Here is a 21,858-nt window from a genome sequence, read left to right as displayed (position 1 = left end):
TGTTGAAGCTCTTTGCTTCACCTCGTTAAGAGCAAGACAATGCGTTCATTTTGCTCGCCTCGCTTCACGTGGAGCGTTCATCGCGGGAAAGAATGTGGAATAAAGAATACATAATGAAGAACAAAGCGACACTTCTTCACCTTTTACAGATGCAACGTGTGACGTCAGCTGTGCATTGCAAAACCTTTCGCCTCGACGCGCGACAACTCGAAACGGGGCGCGTGACTCGTATATTCACAGTCTTGGCTCACGGTTTATCTTGCGCGAACTTCTAGCTCGTGCGGGTAGGTCGCATTGCAGACAGCAAGAACGCAGCTTGAACGCTCAAGCTCAAGCTCAAGAAGAAGCTATCTTTCGCAGGAGCTAGAGTACGGATCTGCAGGCTGGTGAAGGGAACAAGCACTTTCTTGAAGAAAACAACAAGAAAGTGACTGAATGGATCGCATGGCGTCCCGGCTGCGGTTTGGATTCCTGCGGCATCATTAGCCGAACACGGAATTCTTGGACGATGTAGTAGGGGCAGTAGAAGTAGTAGAAGCAGCAAAAGTAGCAGAGGTAGATTTTTAAACCTCTGGCGCACACCGACCCCGGACACTGGCAAAGAGCATGAAGCGCTGCTTCAACAAGTGAGTGAACTTTGCTTCCTTCTTATAGGCTTCACGCTCTGCACATAGAGCTATCAAAACGTTAGTGCATAATAATAATACATCAAGTCTTACGTGTCAAAACCACGATATGATTATGAGGCATGCCGTAATGGAGGGCTCCGAAAATTTTGACCACCGGGTGTTCTTTTAACGTGCACCGACATCGCACAGTACACGGGCAAAACTTTAGTGGAATCTCTGCAGAATCTGAGGGTCACAGCCAGCGGAATGTGTGTAGAACATTTGTGGATCAAAAAGCTGGAAATTGATACAATATTATACTAGACGTTCTCTCTCTCTCTCCTCTTCTTTCGTACAATCAATCAATCAATCAATCAATCAATCAATCAATCAATCAATCAATCAATCAATCAATCAATCAATCAATCAATCAATCAATCAATCAATCAATCAATCAATCAATTTTATTAATAACAACGAGTACATGAATGCATATGACAACTTGTACATACAGAAGGAGGCCCCAAGGTTTCAGGAATAGCGGGGACCATCTATACAACGCATGCCAAGAACAAAAAAAAATAAAGGTAGTGCAGTATCAGAATGTGTGCAAAATCATACATCTTCGATGTGAAAACAAGTAATGAGGTAGAAGAATAAGGGAATCGACGGGTCTTCATCTTTGTTGGTGACAACTATATGAACAAATAGAGAATGAAGCAAGAGTAATAACAGTGAAAGGTAATTGTTGTGTTTATTCAAATTGTAGAAATAATAATCTGAAAAAGAGAGACACACTAGAGGCGTAGAGGGTGATAACTTACGGCAAGTTGTCTTTCCGGCCATTTTCATGTCCTTTTTTTTCTTTCCGACATGACATTACATTTCTGCAATGTTTCATCTGGCTTCATTGTGCGTTTGTTTGTTCATATGGTTGTCCCTAGCTTAAGGGTGTTATGCCAGAGCCCCTTTGACGAATATTTCTTCTGCCTTTTCTTTTACTAGTATGCTTGCATACTTGCCCCACTAGTATGTTGTACATGGTGCACATTAATTGCAGGAGTCGGGGATGGCGAAGCCACTGCACAGCGTTGCCAGCTACATTGTCGGTGAATGCTATCGTGGTAAGAAATGCGAGAAAACGCGCGCTCGTTAGACTTACGTACGTTACGTAGTTTAAACAGACAAGCTGCATCTAGCCACATTTAGTTGAGTGCCAATATTAACAGTTCACGTTTCGTCTTTTGCAGACGAAACATCACATCATCATGGCGATCGGAATGTACAATGCGAAAGGCATACAATGGATCTGTACAAGCGGAAAAAGAAGTGCTATCAATAATTTAACCTGAGCACCAGGACTATTCTACGTCAAGGTATAAGCACCTTGAGACTCATAAAAAGTATACATGTATCAATTCGGCTAATCTGTTTTTGCATGCCACTAAGAATTCATTGTACACGAACAAAAACAATCGCTTAATCTGATGCCAATGATGACCTCCTCCTACTGTAGGACAATGTAAGAAAAGAGGTATATTTTTAAATTATACTGAGGCAAACAGGGCGAAAACGGGACTGATATTATGGAAGCACACGATACAGAATATTCTTGGTTATCTATAGTTGAACCACGCTATACTCTCTTGACATTATATCTCCATACTGCAAACTAACAAAAGAAACAAGGACCGCAGTGTTCGCACCGAAAAGCGTGAGAACATCCACGGGTGCGAAAGCATTGCATTTTGGTTTGCGTTAAGAACTGAATTACGTATCGGTGGCCTACGCGTTCGTACACGCTGAGGTCCGATACAAGCGCACACTTACATGCACAATACATGTCACATACGGAAACATGCTTGACGTACAGTTAAAAGTGATTTTGCATGGATCGAAACACTGAAGGTGGTGAGCCGCCGAGCCGTGCATAACAATGTCGATGATATTGATTGGTTAATGCAGCGAGGTATATCACGTGTGGACGGCTGCGTTGCTGAAGGAGTACGTCTCTTTCTCCGACGGGTAAATGTCCACCAGCTGCGGAGACAAGCCCGCTCGTATCCTCTGTAGGAAAAAAATTCACACGAGATAAGACAATGAAAATGAGAAAGAGACCTTTTAAGTTCTATAAAAATATTGAGAGACCAGAATAGCATTTTCTTGATTTTTACCGCCATCTGTATTGAAGTGTTTGAAAAGCTTTAAAGGGCTGATTGAAAAAAAATGAAAGAAGAAAAAGAAAACCAGAGAAACGAGAATGCATCAGCACTCTAAGAAGAAGAAAAAAGAGTCATTTGACTTTTTGTGAGTCCTGCCTTTCCACATAAATGACTCTCTTTAGAGAGACACTTGGACTCTCTTTGGAGATCGTTACACTCTCTTCGGAGAGTCGTGGGGCCCAAAAGAGAGTTAACGTGCCTCTTTAAAGAGAGTCATACACGAGAAAAGTCAGGACTTACCGAAAAGAGTAACGCATACTTCTTTTATTTTTTTTTTCTTAGAGTGTGTAAGCATCTTTACTATATATACAAACACTATAATGTGACAAGCATGCCGCCGCAAAACGAATGCCAGCATAGGATGCACGAAATTGCGGTAGGGCGATATATGTCGTTACTGAAAGGTGTTGTCTCCGTCTCTTCAACGTGTGATATTATTCGGCGAGCAAACCTCTTTGGGCTCAACTTGAACCGAACAACCACGTATCACTTTTTACTGACGCTGTCTTACCTGTTGTAGGGAGCCGGGTGTGCTTACGAGGAAGTAGACCATGTACGCAGGAATCATGATGACGGACGCGAGGGATATGAACCAGCCCAGCACCTCCGCCCACAGCGGGTACGCGTATGTCTTAGCGTACACCAGCGGTTGGTACCTGATCACAGAGAACATGAATATAGCCTGCAGGAGGGGAGAAGACGGCAGTAATGTTAGAGTATTTAGTGTTTGAAAGGCCAGTTCTTATGCGTGACAACATGAGTACAGTTTGAATCATATAAAATAAACAAAAGCCACATTCTTCTTAGAGTAAAAAAAAAAAAAAACTAATCGTCATGCTACTGATTGCTATAAACCGGGCGTTAGGCTCTGTATGCAGTCGTATGTCTTGCATATACCTGTATGTGTCCTGCCTATAATAAAAGCGTTTGGTGTGTGTACGTGCCGAAAGTAGGAAAGCGAGGTCTAGTTGTTTTGGCTTCGGTTTGAGTTACTGCGCCCTTGTCTATTGATGGTGGGATTAAAGAGCAATACATTGATTTATTGTTGCAAAACAGTAGTACAGCAGAACAAGGAGACGAAAAAGACGACTTGGCGCGAAGGGCGCCTGGCTTGTACCGGCAGCCATCTTGTCTATGTAGCCTTGAGGCAGCTCGCATACATATCCACCTGTACACCATAAGAGAGCGGCCGCATTTCCTGTGGCGCGGTGCGCTTAAATTCGTCACCTGGATAGCGGCCTCGAAATTCGATGATGGATATCTTAAATAACGCGAGATTTTTTTCCGATATCCAAGAAAATGGGTATGCCATATATTGGGACGCCCTACAACTTTTCCGCATAAACAGTACAGTGAACTCTCAATTGAGTGAACTTCAAGGGACCCAAGGAAATAGTTCGCTTAACTGAAAGTTCACTAAACTGAATATTCACTAGAATATGGAACAGCATTGGGCACAGCAGACATTAGAGTCAAAAGTGTGAAATGCAATTTATTTTGAAAAGAAATCTGTAATTTTCATTTGGACTGGTGTCCTTAAAGCGCAAGAAGAGACAAAGCCTTCCAGAGAGTCTACGTTTCTGTGCACTGCCTCTGGCACAGCTTGTTGCTGAGACACGAAGTCTCGCAACTTTCTAACATACTCTACCGCCTCGGCTAGAGTTACAGGATTTGAACCTGCCTCAGCCGTTACGACTTCCTCGTCGCACTCTTCTTCTTCTGGTTCCGGACGAACACTCGAAACGATTTCCAAATCCGACAGTTCTGCACAAGTGACAAGATCACAGTCACACTGCACATAGTCCTCAAATGAAGCACCACTGTCAACATCCAGCTGTGTCGCGCCGCCGCCGATGGATGGGCGATTTAGTGGTGGCTCGCATCGGCTATGCCAGTGCTGCAGTGCATAAAACTTTGTTGAATTGATTTAAAAAATGAGCCTGGGTCCGCGGATCAAGTTCGTTCAACTGAAAAATTCACTATTCTGAAATTCGTTTAACTGAAAGATTTTTTCATAGAATGCATAAGAAAATCGCCGGGGATTTTCTAAAAGTTCGTTATTCTGAAATATTCGTTAAACCGACGTTCGTACAAGTGAGAGTTTACTGTATTTCTTAATTAGTCATTCCAGTGTAACTTTAGCAGCGACAAAATGTGTCCGCCTTGTCGTAGAGTTCGCCGTTGAAAAAGACAGGTGTCTGACAATCATGGCATGTTCATACAAAATATGTATTTTCTAAAGAAGCACACCCTCTATGTTCTCTTATAGCGCTCCTTATAATTATTACTGTAATATATGTATACATATTTTTCATTCTTTTTTCTAGTGTTCATCCCAATCACCTGATTTAGCGTGCCTGGCTTGTGGCTCAGTTACCAGGACTTTCTGGCCTCTCTCACTTCGAAACAATCGCAGAAAGTTCGCGCAGATGTGCTGGTTTTCGAGCCGATTCGTGAAAGTGGAATCACCCGTCACGTACCAAACACATGGCCGGTATGAACGCCTTCCAGCCCAAACGGAGCAGCAGGATTGGTCGGCGGCCAATCATCTCCTTGATGTTATCGGATAAATTTCTTGTTCCTGCGCAGGATGACTAAGTCACAACCAGAGCACTTCTCTCGCGAGGCGTTTTACATAACACAAGAGAAATATTTCAGTTAAATATCGCTAATAGGGATTCCAATGATTTCCTATAAATAATTCTGTTGAGTGCTTTTTACTGTCTTGCCTCCTTAAAGGGACACTAAAGAGAAAACCGATTTTTCTCGTATCGAAAAATCGCTCTTTCATAATAATACCAAAATCAACACGCTTGCCGCGAGAAGACGCTTGGCAAGCGAGAAAACGCTCGAAAAGAAAATGCGGGTGGGGACGCCACCTTGAACTTCCTGCACTTATCGCCGTGACGTCATAGATTTTAACGACGTCTACTAAGGCGTACGTATTTCTTGATAGGTAAAAATGAAGTACAATGTCCTCTAAGGGGCCATAGGCTTAATATACAAAGTTCCGGGAAATATCGTTGAGCCAATGTCGCCAAAATACGAAAAATGCACTTTGAAAATTCGTGACGTCACGCGCGGAGATTTCGTCGCGAAATTTAAAAATGAGACTGTGACCTTGATTTTCTCCTCTATTATTAAAGCTATGGTGGTGAAATTAACGACATTAGACTTTTCAGGTTAATATTCGTCAATCTAAACCAATTCATTGTTTCACTTTGGTGTCCCTTTCAATAAGGCAGTTATGTTTCCAGGTTCCAAGATTGAGCTAATTAAAAGGTGTAACTTTTTACACGTGAGCCCTTGTGTGCATTTCAACTTTGTGTATTTTTCTTCAGTGGCACGTAAAGATTCCTGCGAATATGGTAGCGTTCGTGTACGCGCTTGGATGTGTATAGTAGGATAGCCTCAATCTCGTTTATGCTTGTGCCTAGGCCGGACAAGCGTCAGCCGGCAATCGCCTACGATACTTGTAAAGGTAAAAAATGTGGCGCTTTGCCGTAAACAGGTGCTTACCGTAGACCCAGGCGAGCGCTACTGCTTGAAAGAACACTATGAACAGCAGCGTGATGCCACTCACGGCGTAGTAGTCCATTAACTGGAAAATGTACATTCCACCCTGAAAGGAGAACGTGAAAGAAATTCACTTATAGCGTTTTGGGAATGCGCAGCTTAGTGGCAGATAAAGTTTTCGTTGCCCATAAATGTAGAAACGAAGACCTTTTCTCTCTTTCTTTTTTTTTTTTGTACAGGTAGTTCCAGAAGCCAGTTAGGGGGATCTGATGGTCGGTTGGAACTACCGTCAAAAGGACGACAAAATTCTTTGGGATCAAACAATTAAGCACGTGAACTGTATGCTGCTGAACACATTTTATTTCGAAGATTCTATTGGCTTGCTGCATTGTTTCTTAAAACAAAAATAATTAATTACGAAATTACTCTTAAGTACCTACGCCATTACCAAAATTTTCTGGTGCTTTTATGCACTCGACTGAAGACAATATGAACGTATAGTTGCGTTCGCGCAAGATGATCCCTATTTTGCAAATCATTTATGTTTTATTCAGAGCGAGAATACGCCAGCGAATACTTACCTGTGTTGTCATCGGAAGGCCAAGGAGGAACTCGAGCACAACCAAGCAGAAAGTTATGACCCTCCGTTTCGTGACCAGCCGCGGCCATTGGTCTATCAGACCGGCCACAATCGCTTCCGCTGGACAAAACTGCAAAAGTGGGCGACAAAAACACACGCGTGTACGATGAATAAAAGTAGGTTAACGTGGAAGTTTGGGCAACAAGTGCAGTTGAACCTAGTTATAGCGAACACTGATATAGCGAATTATCGGTTATAGCGAACTAAATACCAACTTTCGTTGGTCACGCTTAATTGCAGTGACATTGATTCTTTATATAACGAAACCCAAAATGCGAGAGCTGCTGCGATATCCGCTGTAACGAAGAAAAATTTGGTTCGCTTGAGGCTCAAAACTTGAAAGGTAGCATAAAAAGCAAAATAAATATAAAAAAAAGAATTAACCACCACATTTTTATGTGGTTGTGAATTGGTGTTAAAATCCACCAGACGAAGTCGAAGATCACATCCTTCTTCAAATAAACGTGAACGATGGCCTCTTTTGTCAAACTAACTTTGTCCAGTTATAATTTCACCTTCTTGTGTACCGGTCTCTTACCACAAGGAGACAGGTAAGCATTACCTTGTTTATAGTGGGTTTGAGGCCTGTGATAATGCGTTTTGTATCTACGATTTTCGCGCGAGCCAAATTGCCAGTTACTTAGAGCCGATTTTTATCTCTACTGTTACAACGAATATTGCATACAACGAACTCACTTATGGTCTTGGTGCTGCTTCGTTATAACGAGGTTCGACTGTATTTCGAGGTCACATGATGGCCAAGGAGCACACAGAGGACGGTGCTTCCTCTGTGTGAAGGAAGACATCCAGATTGATCCAATGGTCACGTACCTGGCTATTAATTCCGAGAAAGAACAGCATGACGAAGAAGAGTATCGACCAGATCGTCGAGGCCGGCATTCGAGCGACGACTTCGGGATACACCAGGAAGGCCAGGCCCGGTCCTGAGGATTTTCAACGAGGTGTTTAATAATAGTAATAAACGTTGGTGTTTTACGTCTCAAAACCAACATGTTATTATGAGGGACGCCGTAGTGGAGGGCTCCTGAAATTTCGACCACCTGGAGTACTTTAACGTGCGCCTAAATCCAAGTACACGGGCCTCAAGCATTTTCGCCTCCGTCGAAAATGCGGCCGCCGCGGTCGGGATTCGGTCCCGCGACCTTCGAGTCAGCAATCGAGCACCATAACCACCAGATCACCGTGGCAGGTTTCAGCGAGGAGTTTGTATATGGTGGATTTCAGATGACACACTACGGCGAAACCTACGTTCCTCACTAATGTTTTCAGAGGGGTAGGCGGGAGAGGAGAAGAAACCGACACTGCGCATGTCCGTTGCTATGACGACGCACTTGCGAGGAGGCTCACCTTCATGGTAAGCCAAACGCATGCATGCGCAGGGACATCTTCTGGGTTTTTACCGGGAGGAATAGAGCTATCGCTCTAAAAGCATAATGATATGCTTCACCACGTCGCCGAAGTAATAAATGTAATAAGGGGAGAGGAGGGTGCAGAGGATGGGGATTCGGCACCCACTAGCATCAAATCGTTTTTCCGGCTATCTATTATGCTTCTTATTTTAGAGGTAACAGTCGTTTTCTCATGCGGATGAACTTTCAATAAACAGTCTTTTTCCTCATTAGGGCGTGTAGAATTCGATTACACGGCACGCTGATCGGGTACGCTGATGTTGAAATGTCTAAGAATGTTACGAATAATTTTCTTTTCTCATAATACTTTTTTTTTGTTTTCAACCTCTTTCATTAAAAATTAAACTAGCTGAGTGTCAGGTGACTGAGGTTACTTAAACGCGAAATCCAGTCGGACGCGGTTAATAAATATAAGGCTCTCACCAGATTTCACGACGTCTCCTACTGTTTTGCCGGCCAGAAAAGCCATGTGGCCAAGGACGGAGAATATAACTGTTCCGGATAGAAGGCTCGTCATGGGGTTGACGATGCAAACAATCGCTGAATCTCTGCGGTAATGAGAACGTAGACAGTGTGTAATCAGGTGTGTGTTGAATCAGAGTGCGTTATCAAGGGCACGACTCTAGTCCCATGCAGTATGAACACTGGAATTCAGAGATTCTGACAGTAAGCCGTGACCTTATTTATGATTCAGAACAGATCGCGCACGTTTGTGATCCATAAAATTGAATAGGATACAGCCATTTCTGAAGCATTCTTTTTCCTACACTAAACCACCAAGAAAGCTAGCGTTGCGGAATCGAAAAAAAAAATTGATTAGTAGCTTGTGTACAGACATGTTGAATATATAGCAAAAACATATTATGGAATTAGCGGAGCATAAAAGCAGTATTTGATGCTCTTCACTGAATATGTCTATAGTGTTCATTTAGCGGCGGCAGCTACTGTCAGTGCATCTTTAATGGCATTGCACTGTAATTTCTGATATGTCCATTCCGGAGCGAGCCCTTATATCTGTGGTTACTATGAAGAAAAGCGAAAGATGTTTGTTGTATATTATCCTGACATTTGAAGCGTTGCACATGCATACATTGTGACGTAATTACTCCTCGTCGTATGCACGTAGGGCAAGTATCTGAATCCGAGGGCCAAGCAAATTATGTCATGGCTGCCTGTTTGGCGTCTGATAGTAGCACCTGCCCGTACCTGTATAGTAAATCTCAATTAACATTATGCACACTTGAAACCTAGATTGTTCACTTACAGGATATAAGCAGAGATGTTAGCCGTTTATGAATTTTTGTTACCCCGTGTCCTTAAAACAGTTTTTTTTTATGCTTTGCATTTTATTCGTCCGAAGGGCCTAATCTTGCAATTGCACCCATGAGTATCTGACGTTGCCAGGATCGATTCCACTCTACGAGTGTTTCTTTTCTATGAAAAGCACTCATTTAGAGAAGCGTGAACTAGAATAACACACTATTACAATATTTAATATATTTTACAGAGACGTAGGGGAAGACAAGGTGTTCGTGGGGAAAACAGCAGTGGCTCAGGCGTTGCAAGGAGGAAACGACCTCAATATCAAACACGAGACTTCGGAGGGTACTAACCTGAAGAAATTCTGATGAAAACCATTGTAACTCCCAAGAGTCATCAGAGAGCCGAAACCTACTCCGTAGCTGTAGAAAACCTGTGTGCCGGCAGCAATCCATACCTGGAATGAAAATTTCGAGAGAATTCGCAGACAACGTGGGCCAGGAGAGGGCTCCTAGCGTGCGCAACATTATCCTTTCGAAGCGTTAACTATAGGTTGATCTGCTAATGTGGACACGTCATGCTGTTAACGTGTTTGCGTGTTGTTACCATATTTAACCATCATTTTTCTAATCGTGATGGCACTGGGCCATTAAAATTCCGGCATTATAGATGCTAGCATTTTAACTTTGTTTACAGGATCCGTGCACTGGTCCGTAACAGATGGTGCACTTCGCACACATGACGCATACTGCCAGCGCCCCCCCCCACCTCCTCCAAATGGTAGAGCCTGAAAGAAAACAATCTTCGCATTGGATGCAAGAACGAAAATGAAGTAGTGAAGCGCTTCTCATAGCGGCCTGCCTCTGGTCCCCGGCTTTCCGGGGCTGAAGGTGAGATGTAAACAGTTCTTGGAATGCAAAATCAGTGGTCCTGGGCCGCCATTACTGATTAAAACCTGCTTAGCCATAACACTGCACTTTAAACAATGACAAGACAGTAAAGGTATGCATGGGTATGCCCCTCTTAGATGGTTAGGGGGCGGGGGCACCTCCTACCCCCACCCTCTCCACGCACACGCCTATGCATATTGCCCTCTACCTTCTAAAGTAAACAAACAAAAATTGGAGCCCTAACTACTTTCAGAAAGCGAATGTATTTCGAACGAATCTGCTGCTATTCACTCTCTTCCTCCTCTGAGCTTACAATGCTTCCTAGGCAGGAGTACTGCTGCGCAAAAGAGAAAATTACTGAAGAGCAAATGATTTCAAATTATTTACGATTAGCACGATCGAGAAGCGACTCGCAATACGTTCACAGTTCTCCCAGGCACCCTGGCAGCATCCATACAAGTTGTCAGATTGGCTTCAGGTTTGTTAATTAAACGTGCTCACTTTTGGTTTCAGCAGTTGACTCCAGTCTGGCTTGATGTAAAACGTGAGGCCGTCGGTCGCCCCGCTCAACGTTACGCCTCTCACGAGTAGGATGAGCAGGCAAATGTAGGGAAACAACGCCGACACCCAGACGATCTGGAATGTAAATAGGCAACATATATATGCACAGGTCACATGAGACAGTATTATCGGGCCACTTCATCTTCCAATTGGGAAAGAGATACAAGTTATAAGCAGGTGTAGAAGGGACCGCGAGAGAAATAGGAGAGACGAAAACAGGCAGGTTTAGCTAGGAATCATCTTTTGTAATCTTTCGTTTTATTTTCAGATCGTTCCTCATAATTCGTCGCGCGAACTGTCCAGTTTTCCATAGACTATGAAGGACGGAAACCGAGGAAGGTTACATAGGCGTATTCACCGGAGGGGGGGGGGGGGGGGGGTACGATGATTTCGCCATTTGTGGTCACCGTTGCCAAAAATCATGTGATGCCATCATCATTCCAGGATGGCATTACAAATTATGCCGATCTGTGACGTCATCTGGGATCCCGCGTCTTTTTTGCATCGTTCGTTCTGACGCCGACGGTGACATTTCGCGTTTGATGAGGCATGTAATGCTTTCGCATTAAAATACCACCTTTCATCTCCGGCAAGACCTACATGTCAGGCCCCACCGCCAATGCACGTGAAAAGCCGCAGTGCAGGGAGGTTGGCTTATGTGAAAGGATTCCCGCAGGGGCGTCTGCTTGAGCAGGCGTTTGGTGTGTAGCGACACCACGGACCCGAGCTGATTGGGGGAGGGGGTGGTTTTAAAACCCCTTCCAACGGCTAGCCGTGGGTGGCTTAGCTCAATGTATGGCAACGTCTAAAACGGCAGTATTAGCAACAGCAGTGCCCTACTTACCGAGAAATTAAGCTAAATTTATCACACGATGAGCGCCACGAGCGGCACATTTTGGAAATGATCCCGATGACGTGAGAGAGTTCGACTAAAATTATTCACTCGTAATCAAACTAGCTGCAATAAAAAAATAACCTTCCGTGCGTCAAGAGACCTAATAAAATGCTGCTTGTTCGTTTCTGTTTGATTCATGGAAAAAAGAACCTCTTTGGCGTTGCCATGGGGAACGGCGCGCGTGGTTCAAAGGTTCCGTTTTCGCCGAACTGCGCTTCGCCCGGCACCCTGCTTCGCTCACGCGGTCGCGTCTCAGTGGTAGTTTCGATATCGCGTACTGCCGCGTGTGTTTTACGCGCTCGTGAAAGTCGCTCTGACAAAAAGTCCGACAAAATGCCGCATGCGTGTAATGTTGCCGGATGCCCGAATGGCGCACGCCAGTGCACGCGTCCGCGCAGTAAAGGCGGGCAACGTTGGGCACGGCAGCAGTTACGTGAGAAACACCGCTTTCAGGCGGGTGATTTGAAGTGCGCTAACACGATGCGAACCACTAAAACGTGATTTTATTTCAAAATAAGCACTTCCTTGGCACAAAAGTAGCACTACGTGGTTTCTGGACCGTTATTTCAACAATCAACGTCGACTTAATATTTGCCTTTAGTGTCCCTTTAAGTGAAAAGCGAGGGAGTTCTATGTAGAGCAGGCTTTCTTCGAAAATGGCGATGGATCCCGTCGATCGCGATTGCGGCGTTCATGTGAGACTTCATTAGTAAGTATGTGACGATTGTGTGTGGAGACTGCTGCAGCCCGTTTATCCTTCTTTCACACCCACTACCACAGTAACACGTCATTCTAGCGATCTCACATTTTTCCAGCGCATCAGATCTCGTCTAGCTTAGACCACGCGTATAAAAAGTTACCACACTGAAAATTACCGGAATTAACCTCTGGTACTTTCAATAGATCAATGGAATTCACTTCTATCTAGCATTGCTACTATCAAAGATTATCAATCTTTTCAGTCAGCGCTTCACTAATTTCCCGATCGTGACAACGTTTTTTAATAGTTAATTTCTTCGTATTTGTTGCTGCATGAGGTGTGTGATTGTCGGTCATTTCTGAAACTGAAAAAAAAAAAAACATACCTGAAAGTTATCTTCCTGACGTTATCTTCATCTTGTGGAGGGTTGGGTACATCTTACTTCGAAAAAGATTTGGTAGAAATTCACAATCCACTGTGATTCTAGGGCAGCCATCCGAGTATTCGCCAAATCAGTCGTCTCTAGATAGGCCCTGGCAATTTTCGAGGTAAAGGTCGTCAAACCCCATCCGATCATCTCATATGGGAGAAATTAATGGTGCTCCCGCGATCCTCAACGAATCTGCCTACAATGCTGCAGCAGGACTTGCCGTGCAACCACAAGGCAAGAAGATGTTGAGGTCCCAGATTGCGGGGACCACGTGGTCGCATAAGAGAACAGGTACCTGCTCTCTTACAACGAGCTAACCAAGCACTTCTACCTAGGACGCAGGGTCTTCCCCCCTCAGCACAGTAAACTAAATAGAGCTCAGGCCATTACGCTAAGGCTCTTACAAACAAGAACCTATTCGAACCGGCTATTAATCAACAATATTTATCCGGAGTTCTCTACTCCTATACAACATGCGATAAATTTAACGACACCCTAGATCTTAGTCATATTCTCTGGCGTTGCTCCGCGTGACGCAGCGACAAGGAAGACACCGAAGAGCGGTGGGACGCAGCTCTACGCAGTCTCACATTAGGGGGTCACTTATGGGGAGTCCAACGGGCCCGCGAAGCGGCCGAAAGGCTATAGGCCTTTCGGTCCCAACGTGGGAGCGGCCCGCTTCGAGCCAGGAAACTAGCGCGACCTAATGGACCTCAATAAAGTTTTCCGTCCATCCATCCATTTCACTGTCCTTGTCACTACCGTAAAATTTTTCATTTTGGCGTCGTAGTTCTGGTGTCTTTCAATTGCTGCATTTTTCCTTCATTATGATTGTATCCTTGCTTCCTTTGTAAATGCGCCTTTGTTAATGATTTTCTGGCCCTTACGGTATCCAAATAAACATAATTAATTAATTAATTAATTAATAGGCTTTGTGTGTTCACCTTTCCGCTTTGGTGAATACCCCGCCAGATGACAAGGTACACCGTGACCCAAGCGAGGAACAAGTAGAGGGCTATTTCCAGACGCATGGTCCCAATCTCGTGCAGTCCGGACGTGATTCCGAGCACGTGGTTCCTAAGAGCACCACATGCAGCATGAAGAACAGCGAAAGATATACGTCGAGAGAAAAATCAGCAAAATAACAGACCCGAAGGTCAACCATACCAGTTTGCTACCCTGCACATAGGGGAGGAGGTTAAGAGGAAAAGAAGGAAAGAGTACGAGGAATATCGTTTCATCCGAAAGTGCGTGTTGAAACCACAGTTAGGCACTGCGAAAATTAAAGCACGCATCCGCAATTTGGGACCCACCCCAAATTAACCTAAATAAGTCCACCAAACTAGTCCAAAACCGCGCAGTTAGATTCATCTACTCCGATTACTCATACAATACCAGTGTTAAGAAAGGGAAAATAGACAACCACACATTTGTAGCACGAAGCCACAAGGAAATCCATACGGATTTCTCAGAAATAAATCCTCTTAGTTGCCGAAAAATTCGTCCTGGTCCGGGGTTCGAACCCGGGACCAACGCCTTTCCGGGGCGGTCGCTCTACCAATTGAGCTAACCAGGAAGCTAGCAATTGGCAGCGCGAGGGCGAATTCATCGACAACTCGGAGCTACTGGACACATATTCCAAATCAGATCTGCGGAATCCCGCAAGGTGGCGGAAGGGTTAAAGGGGTCATGAACCACTTTTCCAAGTAATGATCTAATGACCTCAGTATCGGAGTGTACTGCCCTCCCGAATCGATTGCCGCAAAAATTTCTCGAATCCGTCAAGAATCAGCGGAGTTACGGGGGTTTGGCGCACGCTCCCAGCGCTTTCTCTCTTTTCTCGTGCCGACGAGCGCACTGGAAGCTAGACAGGGAGGGATGGCATGGGGGAAAGAAGTTACGTCAGCGCGCGTCATGAAACGCGATCGCTCTCCCGCTGTGATATGCTTGCGCGAGTGCGGCTACCGTGTACTGAGGAGTGCGGCGCCGGCAAGTGGCGGCACCCCGCGGCAAGAAGCGCATCTGATCCGAACGCCGCTCTCGATTTACGTCGGCTATCGGCCAATAAGCATGCTATGTCTCTTGCGACGTAAACGGACAGATCCGCGACGTAAACGGACAGACGCCCCGCCCACCGACGAGAGTGAGAACCGGCCTCTGTTTGAAAAGATGGTGCCTGGGGAAACGGCAACTTCGCGCTCCGCTTGTGGCCATTACGCGGCGCGCACGACTGTAATATTTGGCAGAGCAGTTCATAGCCGTGTCAGCTTTCCGCAGGATGTGTTTTTTCAACAAGCCCAAGGGGTGCTTCATGACCCCTTTAAGAAAGGGAACCGCGCAGTTAGATTCATCTACTCCGATTACTCATACAATACCAGTGTTAAGAAAGGCAAAATAGGCAACCACCCATTTGTAGCACGAAGTCACAAGGAAATCCATCCATGTATCAGTGAATGTACTCACTCCCAAAACTCCACGATGGGCGTGACCGTTCCGTTGTGCGGTGGCGTCGGGTGGGTATCGTTGTGCTCCCAGCATCTGTCGGTGTTCCAGTAGTTGCCGCAGTGCTTCCAGGGCAGCACTGTGGCGAACGATGAGACCAGGTAGAACAGGATCCAAGCCACGATCACCATGTAGTAGACGCTGCTTAGCACCAATAGCACGAGCGATGCGATGCCGATGCCTGCGGGGAATACGGCGCGGCTCATATACTGAGGGCGCTTCAGCTAACTTGCGCCAAGTATAAAATAAACAAGCATACGCGCTACATACACGATACGCGCTACGCGTATCGAGTCGGCCCAGTATTGTTCTGAGCTGCGTGTAGCACGTCATATCTTTTTCCTATCCGCCAAGCTGGGTAATTAACAAAGATTGCTTAATAAACTATTAAAATAGTAACTCTAGTGAAAAGTCCTCGATAAAAAAAGCTGTAGCGGTGGTTCAGAAAGTCGGCTTATTTCAGCGGTGCGAAGATAACTGCACTGTTTAAGTTCTTTTCAAGCTTTTATTTAGAGTGGGTGAAATTAAAAAAAAACAAATACTTGGCACTCGTTAGCTGAAAGATTCTGCATATATATTCGTTCTTTGGTATTGCATGATTGTTCTTTTACCAAGGGTGAACTAGGACGTGCCTTTGAACATCGGCGCTACGGCCCAGACACCGATGCCTCCCTGGCTGAGGTACTGGCCAATGGCCACTTCCAAGTAGAACATGGGTACCGCCGTGGTGAGGAGACATGTGAAGTATGGAATGAGGAAGGCGCCTGCGCAAGAACAGACAAGCATTGTTCGATGTTCAGAATTGTCAAAGGTTTATTCTCATTGATATGTGAGTATGATCCACAACGAAATCAAGGTACTGGGAAGTATATATGTATATATTTTTTCGATATATATCGAAAAATGATTCTACGGGTCCAATGCTTTCCCTGATGATTTCCCTGATGCCCCGGCCGAAACATTGGAAGAAATAAACATTTTCATGCGTTCGTACGTAATTTTCAACGTTTAAATTTTCAACGCACTTCTCTTATTACGCTTATCTCATTAGTGGGGGCGTGTGGCGTATTTTAAATTTAATTTCCTCGATTGCTTTATGCAACGTGCACCTTCGGAACATAAGATTCGAGCAGAACCATTCCCCTATACTCGCAGTGCCCTTCCGCGTGAAGTGCGCTGATATGGGGTGACGTCCTTAAAAAAATATAGGCTAGCAAACGATGACCGCAGCTGAGCGCGTTTTGCGGCCACGCGCTCACCCTCGCCGTGTTTTCAACCCAATTGACTCCGCCATATGGCACGGACGCACAGAGAGGTCGGCTCTCGGGCCCCCTAGTTAAAGGTTTGCCCAGCTGTATACGTGTGTGTCAGCTGGTATGACAGCAACAGCTTTGCGCGGTGGTGATAACCGTACGAAGTTAATGTCATACTAGCGCGTACGCTGGCTTGAAATTCCTCGCCAACAGCACGTGCGGTGCGCAGCTTCCCGGAAAAAAGCACATACGAGCGAAACGTGCCTTATGATGATACACGGCGCTGCGATCGCAACATTGCAGTGCCCACAGGAAATCAGTCCATAGTCGATACGATTTCGTGTATGAAGAGGCACGCAACGCATCAGTAACACTTCCGTTAATCTTTTTTTTGGCGAAGAGTTGCAACCGTTGGCGCACTGATGCGACCTTTCGCAATGACCGGTGCACGCATGCGCATCTGGTTTGTTCCTTCAGCTTGGCTCTGCGAATCATCAGTTGAATCTTACGGTCCGCTGTTTCGCCGTAAAACTTCGCCAACGTTACTAGGTTCCATGTTTAGAGTATGTTACAACGTTTTCCAGTCCCTTTGTATTGATAAACAATTTGATACGTTCAAACAAGCGTAGGTACTGTCAAATTTTATGGCGCCCCAGTTATAGCGCGGGAACTTCAGGGCGGTGTCGACCGCACTTTTCGTTAGTTCGTTCGTTTGTCTGTTTGTTGTTTTGTACGTGTCGATTTTGTTACCGCCGTATTTTTTGAATTACCAAACCTTCTTTCGCAATGAGACTGATTAGTTTGTTTCCATTTGTTTCGATGAAAAACCTCGGTTCGATTTATAAGGAGAGGATTATATCTGTTGGGTACTCGGAGAACGGAGTTGACAAGATGTCACGTGAAAAACAGAGCGCAAAGATTAAGGCATGAGAAGCAAGACCTGCGTTTGATCTCTGTTAAAGACGCATCGATGGGAATATTGCCTACTGCATTGTGCATAGCAAGCCGATAAATCTACTGTATTCGCGAGTGTGAATCGGAGTTATTACAATAGAGAAGTAGCAGTCACGCAGAAGCATGTACTATATGAATAGCAAATAATATTCTGACCTCCTCCGTTCTCGTAGCAGAGGTATGGGAATCGCCATACATTTCCCAGACCTACGGCGTAGCTGATGCAGCTGAAAACGAAGTCGGCCTTGCTCGCCCACTGGCCCCTCCTCGGTTTGACGGAAAAGTCGAGGTGACTTCCCAGGCCGCCAGAGGCGTGAGAGGACTTATCGCTGTCTTCAGCCTGAATAAACGCAGAACATGTGTCAAACATACGCACGAGTTTGAGTTCAGTTTATTCCACCACATGGTATGTACATAAGAGTACACATAGACGTGGTTAGGTGTGAAGGGGAAAAAAGCAGCATTTCACAGCTTGACGGGCACCATCACCCGGAAAACAACAAAATAAGAAAATTACAAGCATCGGAAAGCGACAACACCAAAGAAAAACACGCATGTGGCCCATCGCAGCAAAGAGTAACATAAAACTCCGAGATAAATTAAAAACTATTCAAGGCAACGCAATAAATGAATGAATGGTACTAATTAGCCATCACAAAAATTACCTAACATTCATGAATAATACAGTCAGCATATCATATGCACTATATCAGGTTCAGACAAGATACATAAACCTTCAATTGTCAATTTCCACTCGTTCAGTTCACTTGGAAACAGAAATGTAACGTTTGGAGTCCGTAACCAGTACGAGGACATTATAAATGCATGCGAAGTCTCTTTATGTCGAGTGAGATTAAAACCAATTCTCGATCAGAACCTCCAACGCGCTGAACGCAAGTGACTACCGTCTTCTTGAGCTGATGAGTTGTGCACAAAGTTCGCACTTACGGAGGTGATTCTAAATACGTTTAATAGGCGGTCACCACAAGTTGAAAGCTTTCCTCAACAGCATCTTACCTCTCCGAAGATAGGCTGTTCCTGTTGACCCTCCAGGGGTAATCCAAGGTCTTTGCACGAGCTGCGTCTCAAGGATGCCAGTGTAAGGACATTGGGTAACGATGCCCTCTTGATAACCATGCTGAGCTGCCTGATGCGCCTCTTAAAATAAGAACGATAACAAAGATCATCAGGCGATGTGCTTGACATCTGACGTTTTGGCATGAAATACGCTTTTTACATTTGTGTACATACACGTACTCAGAGAGACAGACAGGCAGTATACCTTTAAATTTATCTATTTCTAGAGTTGTGTAGAGCATACAGCGTGACTGAGCTTGGTGACGTCGGTGACTTCAAAAAAGTTAACGTTACTTACGCCACAAATGCTCTGGTTACTGAATAAAAATTGTTACTAGTATTCCTTTTGATATTGTTCAACTTATTGCTCATGTACGAAGTGCGATAATTGAACATAGATAGATAGATAGATAGATAGATAGATAGATAGATAGATAGATAGATAGATAGATAGATAGATAGATAGATAGATAGATAGATAGATAGATAGATAGATAGATAGATAGATAGATAGATAGATAGATAGATAGATAGATAGATAGAAAAAAGAAAAAGGAACAGATAGCGTGACAAATAAAACGCCAGGCCTGCGCGGAAGGCGCAGCATAGTCACAGCGAAAGCTGGAAGAGTGGCATCTCTAGAGCCCGTTATAAACTCTCTTGTGACTACTAATACAAGTACACCAGCAACGTACCCACTACGCCACAAATCATAATTTTTGTGAAGTTGGGAAGCACCCACCACGATATTATTCGTCATTCTGCGGAGAAGCGAGGTGCCATCTTTGAGGCATCCTGTGCACTTTGTTGATGGGACGGTTGATGACGGTGCAGAATTACGGCTGAGCCCTCTGTAATGGGTTGAAACCTTTAAACGACCCACTAGTTACGTAATTCACATTGTGTGACGCCGGGCCGTTATATAACTCTCCCACCACGCTTTATAACGTAGGTTAACGTGAGAAAGAGAGAGAGCGGGGAATTAACTTTATTGAGAGCCTGAGGAAATGGATCATGGGAGCCTTATGGTCTTCCTTGGCAACCAATAGAAGTGCACTTGCGAGGAGCCCACTACGCTATAAATCTTCATAGTTTTTGTGAAGCAGGGAAGCAGCCACTATGCAATTTTTTGTCATTCTCCGCTTTCGTGCAAACTTCCTTACTGGATCGCAACCACTGATAACTCACATATGAAGGTATACGTGATCAAAAGGCGCCACGAAGAGCCCTGATTACACGCAATAAGACCTTTTTGCAGGCTTGTTGGTTCATAATATTGAATTGGTAGCATGCTGCGCAAGCACGAAGGATGGATGGATCTTGCCTGTCTCTCTTCCATCGTTCGTGCTTGCGCAGTACCCTACCCATTTGATTATACGCTAACGCGCCCATGAGTCGTCTCACTCAGACTCACTATGACTCAGGTCAAGCATTGACTGAGTATGATTGTGTACGGTTCAGCAATATTGTGGTGAACTTGAGTCCGAGTGAGACCGGTTGAGGAAAATTTTAGCGAGTCTACGAGTGAGTCCGGTTGAGGAAACATTTCGTTGAGTCTGAGTCCGAGTGAGCCCTAAGCGCGAAATACATTTTTTTTGTGAGTCTGAGTGAGCTTCACTATTTTTGTCGACCTATGCTTAGCCCTGATTAAAACAAATTCTCAGTCGAACTTTCGTTCCAGAGACACTTATTGTTCAATACCTCTGGTCGTACACACTGTCGAATAGCTTCTAAAGGCCAGGAGTACGAAAAACGCGTATTGCAAGTATGTAAAATGATGAGCGATATCCCCCACTATGACGTGCCTCATAATCATATCTATGTTAGACACAACCAACGAAGCCGGCAGACAGTTAAGCCAATGAAATCATAAAGCACATTATTTGTGTTTTAACTGTATTGTAATGATTGCGACCTAAATTGAATGGAATTAATTTGGACCAAAAATCACGCTTTCCGTCGGTGGGATCCGAATCCACAACCTTTGAATTAGTTGTGTCTAACAAAGAAACGAGTCCATTGAACAATTCCTCTTCTTTCGTATAAGCCTGTCTTGATATAACCAAAAGAAAGTGAAATTAATCTAAAGCTTCCACTTATTCGTGAGTTCTGCAGACTAATACTCACTGAAAAGCCTCCACTGTCGTGAGGGAATTACAGCGTTGTCAGTTCTTCTCCTGATGATATGCCACCTAAGTGCTTGGAGCCTAAAATGCTACAAAGAGAGAAGTTAACTGTAAAGAATGAACACACACATATCTAGCAATGATCTCCTTGTGCCTATTTCTCGTGCTTACGGGGTACGGTAATAGCTGGAAGTATTTTACACCTCGTAATTGATAGGAATGAAATCCTACTTTACCCTGCGCATTCGTTGCCGTAACTTCGTTTCCTCCGTCGAATGTGTGCACAGAAGGGAGCAGATCCTCCTATGACGGAGCAAATCGTGAAACTGTGCGGAGGCCCAGTCACGTAGACCGTAGGAAAAAAAAAGGAAAACTAGGGGGATGGGCTGATGAGAGCGAAGGGAAAAAGAATGTGCACTATGCCTGTCATTCACAAGTGCGCATCTGTTAGCTGGGGGGGGAGGAGGGGCTGTTTTGTTCTAGTTCCGTGAGCAGGGGTCACTTCGAAATTTTTTCTTCCTAGTGACAAAACTGACACCGACTTTCTTTTATGTTCTTGTTTATATTTATGTGTCCCGCTGGCAGCGCACGACGTTGACGTCGTCGCGAACGTGATGGATCTGCAGACGCAACGTCGGAGAGTCGGTGCGGCGGCTACTGCGCGCCCCACGTGGACAGTGAGTGGTTTTGGCTGGCTGGCTGGAAACTTCGCGACTGCTTCACCTTGGATGTACGCCTTGCCATTCAGACGTCCATGCAGGTTGCATCAAGTCGCGATATTGCATCACCCACAG

The 21,858-nt window shown here is 44.8% G+C and overlaps 1 protein-coding gene and 1 non-coding gene across 6 annotated transcripts; both read right to left on the bottom strand.

Annotated features, from left to right (window-relative positions):
• Positions 1 to 1,054: 1,054 nt before the first annotated feature.
• Positions 1,055 to 21,396, bottom strand: LOC119396469 (sodium- and chloride-dependent GABA transporter 1). Of its 5 annotated transcripts, XM_049417113.1 has the most exons (17): positions 21,301 to 21,396; positions 21,066 to 21,145; positions 19,681 to 19,789; positions 18,879 to 19,008; positions 18,018 to 18,201; positions 16,287 to 16,418; positions 15,616 to 15,835; positions 14,097 to 14,229; positions 11,068 to 11,202; positions 10,030 to 10,133; positions 8,840 to 8,964; positions 7,818 to 7,930; positions 6,928 to 7,056; positions 6,350 to 6,452; positions 5,311 to 5,411; positions 3,342 to 3,512; positions 1,055 to 2,675 (listed from the first exon to the last, which is right to left on the bottom strand). In XM_049417113.1, exons 4-17 carry the CDS (start codon positions 18,996 to 18,998, stop codon positions 2,583 to 2,585), a joined length of 1,863 nt encoding a protein of 620 aa, XP_049273070.1. In that variant the 5' UTR covers positions 18,999 to 19,008; positions 19,681 to 19,789; positions 21,066 to 21,145; positions 21,301 to 21,396; the 3' UTR covers positions 1,055 to 2,582. The 5 variants fall into 5 exon arrangements, with proteins under 5 accessions (XP_049273070.1, XP_037519620.1, XP_037519616.1 ...); XM_037663692.2 differs by lacking the exon at positions 19,681 to 19,789 and having other exon boundaries at positions 18,879 to 19,017; XM_037663688.2 differs by lacking the exon at positions 19,681 to 19,789.
• Positions 14,655 to 14,728, bottom strand: Trnas-gga (transfer RNA serine (anticodon GGA)). Its single transcript has one exon. It is a non-coding gene; the product is annotated as a tRNA-Ser (tRNA).
• Positions 21,397 to 21,858: the final 462 nt, after the last annotated feature.

This window comes from Rhipicephalus sanguineus, chromosome 6 (assembly GCF_013339695.2).
Source record: "Rhipicephalus sanguineus isolate Rsan-2018 chromosome 6, BIME_Rsan_1.4, whole genome shotgun sequence".
In the NCBI taxonomy this organism is placed as follows: Eukaryota; Metazoa; Arthropoda; class Arachnida; order Ixodida; family Ixodidae; genus Rhipicephalus; species Rhipicephalus sanguineus.
Note: the sequence above shows the minus strand (reverse complement) of the source record. Positions and strands in the feature narration are given on the sequence as shown.